The sequence below is a fragment of the Amaranthus tricolor genome, chromosome 3 (assembly GCF_026212465.1).
Source record: "Amaranthus tricolor cultivar Red isolate AtriRed21 chromosome 3, ASM2621246v1, whole genome shotgun sequence".
Taxonomy (NCBI): domain Eukaryota; kingdom Viridiplantae; phylum Streptophyta; class Magnoliopsida; order Caryophyllales; family Amaranthaceae; genus Amaranthus; species Amaranthus tricolor.
The window spans coordinates 7,232,972-7,238,838 of NC_080049.1; the positions used below are offsets into that span (position 1 = coordinate 7,232,972).

The 5,867-nt window shown below is 33.2% G+C and overlaps 1 protein-coding gene across 1 annotated transcript; it reads left to right on the plus strand.

Annotated features, from left to right (window-relative positions):
* Positions 1-4,745: 4,745 nt before the first annotated feature.
* LOC130807311 (zinc finger BED domain-containing protein DAYSLEEPER-like) lies at positions 4,746-5,867 on the plus strand. Its single transcript, XM_057672469.1, has 3 exons — positions 4,746-5,120; positions 5,198-5,510; positions 5,613-5,867. The coding sequence occupies exons 1-3, from the start codon at positions 4,863-4,865 to the stop codon at positions 5,786-5,788; spliced, it is 747 nt and encodes a 248-aa protein (XP_057528452.1). The 5' UTR covers positions 4,746-4,862; the 3' UTR covers positions 5,789-5,867.

Sequence of the window (5,867 nt, forward strand, 5' to 3'; positions counted from 1 at the left end):
AATTGATCTCTTGATGTTCTTTAATTATGTGGGAACTTAGAAATGTTTAAATTGCAAAATAATAATAACAATTGGGAAAACATCTATAATCTAGGAAACCTGTTAATTAATAATCTAAGAAAACTCGTTCAACTATGTAAGAAACGAGCAATGCAAAGTACTATTGAATCAAAGAATAGTAATAAAATTGATACCTCTAATTAGTCCACTAAGATCTAAATTAATAGTGCGCTATCATTGGAAAAAAAAAAGAAGAAAAAAGCGCAAAATTTACATTATATATTACCAAAAGTCAAAATTCCTATTTTAAAAATCATTTTTAATAAATCGTAATTTTATTTATTGAATGTAAGTGAGTCTAATACCCTGATAAACCATCTTTATTATATTTTGTGTTACATTTTAAGATTACACATTTGACACAATTTAGTCCAAAACAATATGTTATTCTCTAATAAGCAACATCCTTGTATTAAATGCATACAATTTATTCCTCTATATTATTAATCCTTACTACTAAAAAATACGGAGCTTTTCGACGGAAAAACTATGATTTTTTCGACGGTTTTAACCGTCAAAAAATATATTTTCGACGATTGTCGAAGCGTCTAAAAAACTGAAGTTACAAATTTTCGGCACTTTTTTTTGACGCTTTTTACAGTGGATGTAATATCTGTTTTCCGACACTTTCTACAAAAAGATTTCCTGCCTTAAATCCATACTATCACGTTTTTAGACGTTTTGAAGCGTGGAAAATGCTGAATATTTTCGGCGCTTTTTTGTGTGGAAATGCTGAAATTTTTAGACGTTTTTTTATGTGGATAGTGCTTAATATTTTAGACACTTTTATACGTCTAAATGAAAATAAACCTTTTAAGGCCCTTGATATCTAGATATATGCTTTAGACATTTACATGCGTCGAAAATTTATTTATTTTCCATATTATATTAAATTCATCAAACATACATAATTACTAACGAATATCATACCAAATCAATCATATCCACAAAAGTATTAGCATTTGATATACATATGCGCACATACATTCGTTTGTGTAGCTTTAACCTTAAGTTTTTGTAGCTTGGTCAAAAAAGTCCAAGCAACATAGGTGCCTAATTTGATCAATATTCACATACACATATATTCATCGATGTTTAACAGAGCAAAATTTAAAAGTTAAAAGTTTGTCAAAAGTTGCATGGAGAATTGTTTTCATTATGTTGCAATTTCCACTCTAGTGTCTAGAGCTGTTCAAAAGTGACCCGACTCGAAAATCCGAACCGAAACAGAAAGTAAACCGACCCGAAAATGTGTTCCTTTTTTTGGTTTATCGAACCGACAGTACCGGAACCGAAATTGTACCCGAACCGATTGACAACCGAAAATGGGAAAGCTGAACCCGAGTTGTAACCGATTTTTATAACCGACACATAACCGTTAACCGAGATTACCTGAACCTAATAATGACCAACCCGAGTCATATGTGACCCGAATCATGCTCGAAACCGAATTCTATCTGGCTAAAACCGACTTAACCCGAACGAATTTTAGATCGAACTGCTGTAAATCTGAACCAATTTTTAACATAGAAGTATGAGAGACTCATATTCAATCATCTTATTTGCTAAGCTAATAAAGTATTAGATATTTTAATAAATTAAATTTTATAAATACATGGCTTCCTATATTTAGAGTTAATATCAATGGTCAATGTTCATTTAACTACTTTTAATCGAATTAGATGAATATTGATAGAACTTTATAATTTTAATTTCCGATCAAACAAGTAAAAGTAACAAAATAATAATGATTACTAATTAATTTGCATTTTAACTATTTTGCTTTAAATAAAGGGAATCTTGTCATCAATTTAAAGTTGACTAACATCTAAATTTGATATTGATTCGATCGATAGTAATTAGTAATACGTAGCTGAATTTTGCTTTAAAAAAAAAAACTCGAACCCGATCTGTACCCGACAAAACCGAACCAATTAGTAATCGATGACAACCCGAGACAGATTGACACTCGACACGAATTTCAATCGACACCGAACTGATGCTAACCCGATAGCTTGAATAACCGATCTCCAATCGAACCGTGACTAACCGACTCGACTCGAGTGTGACCCGTTGTAACACACAGCCGAAAAATAACCGATCCAAAATGCAACCAAACCGAATGACACCCGTCCGAAACCGACCCGATCACCCGAATGAATACCTCTACTAGTGTCAAGACCTTCGCAAAAGATGATTTGTTGGTCATAATATGAACATCTGCTGCAAAAATCTGCAACAAATCAAACAAAATGCACAAACTTTAGCCAAAATACATACTCCCCGTTTGTGATTAAAGGCCAACAATTATTTTCATATATGGGATTACCTTAATTACCAAATCCCCATGAATATAAAAAACTTTATATAAGTCATTATTAGACCTGGGAAAAATTTATCCGACCCGAAAATTGATCCGAAACCCGCCCGAAAAAATTGGGTTGAAACCCGGAAATTTTGACCCGAACCCGAAAAATGACCGAACCCGAAGAACCCGTAAAAAAACGGGTCGGTCGGGTTCGGGTCGGGTCTGACCCGACGGGTTGATGCTTGTTAAAAAAACCTACGTTGGTCAATTTCATTTCATCTTTACTTCTCTCATTCTCTGTCTCATTTCATCTTCTTCTCTGTTAAAAAAACCAAACAAACCCTACTTCTCTACTAGCGTGCTGCTGCTGCCGCCATTCATCTTCTTCAAGTTCTCACGCTCGATTTTGCTGCCGCCATTCATCTTCCTCAAGTTCTCACGCTCGATTTTGCTGCCGCCATTGTCGAATGTAAGTTCTGATTTGTTGTTGTTCCGCCATTGTTGATTCTTTGTTGTTGTTGTTGATTCTTGTTAATTCTGATTTGTGATGCCAATTGAGGGTTGAATTGAAATATTTCGGAAGTTTTTGAATCAATTACAATTTGAAGTTTTTGAATTAGTCTTCTGTCTCAACATCAAGTATTACCAATTGGGTTTGCTGAAAAAGGTTGGGTTTATCCAAAAACTTTGCTGTTCTGTGTTTACTTCTCTCCGAATTTTGCTGGGTTTCGTGCAATTTGATCTGAGTTTACTTCTCTGCGAAATTGGTGTTCTGTGTTAGTTAAATTCTTATTATTGGTTATGTTATTGGCGATCTTGGTTGATTGATTGATTTGTAGTACAAGTTAAGTAAGTTTGCTGCTTTAAAAATTTGTGTTGCTGTTGTGTAAAGTCTGGGTTTATAATGTATGGGTTTTTTTGTATGTTGTTTGTTTGTTGATAAGCATGTCAAAACAAAAACGAAGACCTCCAAAATCTCCATTTTCAATGCCAAATCTTCCAATAATTCAAGGATATACTCAACTCTCACCATCTTCATCCTCAACTCCATCTTCAACTCCAATTATTTCACCGGGATTTTCAATCTCTTCTTCATGTAGTGCGAATTCATGTCCAAGTGTGGGTAAGTTATGAATAAATTTGTTTTTTTGCTAAGTCAGTCATTGAGTAATCAGCTTGATACAAACTTGTTTCTTTGTCTTTATGAGTAGAAGAGTAAGCAGCTACAAACAACATGAATGTGCCATTGTCCGAATGTAAAAAAAGAAAATGGACTTCTCCTGTTTGGAAGGATTATGATTGTTTTGATGGTCACATGTTTGAGGACAATATTCCAAGAGCTCTTTGTAAATATTGCAAACAAGGTCCTATTCTTGCTCATTCTACTAATGGAACCACAAATTTTAAGCGTCATAGTGAGTCTTGCTTTGCACGAGCTACTTTTGAAATTAACAAACAAAAAAAGGGTAAGAAAGACAAGGGTGATCTAAAACATTTTGACCTTTCCATGTATAAGCAATTAGTGGCTAGGGCAATTATTAGACATGGTTATTCCTTTACATTTGCTGAAGATGCTGAAAATCGAGCTATACATAGCTTCTTAAATGAAGATTGTAAATTTATTTGTCGAAAAACCGCTAAGAAGTATTGCTTAGAAGTCCATAAAAATGAAAAACTTAAGTTGAAGAAACAAATGAGCATTGGGGTGTCTTCAAAATTTTGCTTAACTACTGATATGTGGCATTCGATTGTGGATGAGGGTTATCTTTCATTAACTGCACATTATATTGATGATGATTGGAAGTTACACAATAAGATTATTGCCTTTTGTCATGTCCCCCCTCCTCATAATGCCAACATGATACATGAGAGGTTAATTGCAATTATAAAAGAATGGAAGCTTCAACAAAAGGTGTTCTCTATCACATTAGACAATGCTAAGTACAATGATAATATGCAAAAATTGCTTGCTCATAGTCTAAGTGTGTATAATCCATTGCTTGCTTATGGTGATTATTTTCATGTTCGTTGTGGTGCTCATATTTTGAACTTAATTGTTCAAGATGGTTTGAAGGTCATTGGAGATGAAATAAAAACAATAAAGACCTTGGTTAAGTATATAAATGGTTCTGAAGTACGAAAAGCAAAGTTGAGGGAGTGTGCAATTGGTATTGGTGTTAGTATTTCTAAAAGGTTGTGGTTGGATTGTCCTATAAGATGGAATTCTACCTATAGGATGCTTGAAAGGGCATTGATTTATTGTCCTTGTTATGAAAACCTGAAAAGAATTGACAAAGACCTTCCTAATATTCCTACACATGATGATTGGTCAAAGGTTAAAAAAATTGTTGCACTTTTAAAACTTTTTGATGATATAACAAAACAGTTTTCGGAGAGAAATTATCCAACTGCCAACTTGTACTTTAAAAGTGTGTGGAGAATCGAATGTTTGTTGATACAATATGCTGATAGTGAAGATGAGTTTTTAAAAGATATGGCAAAGAATATGAAAAATAAATTTGATAAATATTGGGAAAATTATAGTGTTGTTCTTTCTTTTGCTGCCATGATGGATCCTCATTATAAATTTCAATTGATCAAATATTGTTTTGAACACTTGGATCCTCAAAATGGGTCCTGGAAAGCCAACCAAGTCAAAGACAAACTCTATGATTTATTTGCGGAGTATGTAAGGAATGATACTCCCTATGACCGTGAAGCTAGTAGTCATGTCGTGGATGATGATCTTCCTGTAAGTATTTTTTTTTTTGAAGTTTTTTATAATTTTATTGTTATTATTTAACCTTCTAATTACTAGTACTTTAATAGGGATTTTCATCTTTTGCTGGAGGGACTAGTGCAAATTTGTCACAATTAGATATTTATCTTGAGGAGTCTAGGCTTGATCATCATCTTGAACTAGATGTATTGCAATGGTGGAAAACAAATGAAACTCGACATGCACAGGTTGCGCGTATGGCAAGGGATTTATTAGCCATTCCAATTACTACTGTTGCATCCGAGTCAGCTTTTAGCTTAGGAGGTAGAGTGCTTACTAAGTATAGAGCTTCTCTTCAACCGGATACTGCTGAGGCTTTAATTACTAGTCGTAGTTGGCTATTTGGTTATAAAGTAAAAGAAGGTAAATTTATCAATTATTTGAGTTTTGAATGCAAATAATATGATCTTCAATTCGTTAAACTAAAACTATAGTTTATTTTGTGAATTTGTTTTATGTTGATAGATCCACTTGAAAATGGATTAGAGGTTAATCTTCCACCAATGTGTAATGAAGAAGCTAACAAAGATTTAGAAGATGAAGATGAAGATGAAGATGAAGAAGATGAAGATGAAAAAGAAGATGAAGGCGAAGAAGAAAATCTAAATGAAGATGAAGTGTTTGAACAATTTGCTATTTAACATGTTCTTATTTATACTTTTAAATTGATTCATTTGGATATTTTTTTTTGTAGTATGATGCATTAAAGACATTTTAATG

Bases quoted from the DNA above. Each gene is read 5' to 3' on its own strand.
- LOC130807311 (XM_057672469.1), top strand. From the start codon at position 4,863: ATGGCAAAGAATATGAAAAATAAATTTGATAAATATTGGGAAAATTAT. The intron at 5,121-5,197 runs GTAAGTATTTTT...GTACTTTAATAG, and splicing joins TCGTGGATGATGATCTTCCT to GGATTTTCATCTTTTGCTGG. The intron at 5,511-5,612 runs GTAAATTTATCA...TTATGTTGATAG, and splicing joins TGGTTATAAAGTAAAAGAAG to ATCCACTTGAAAATGGATTA.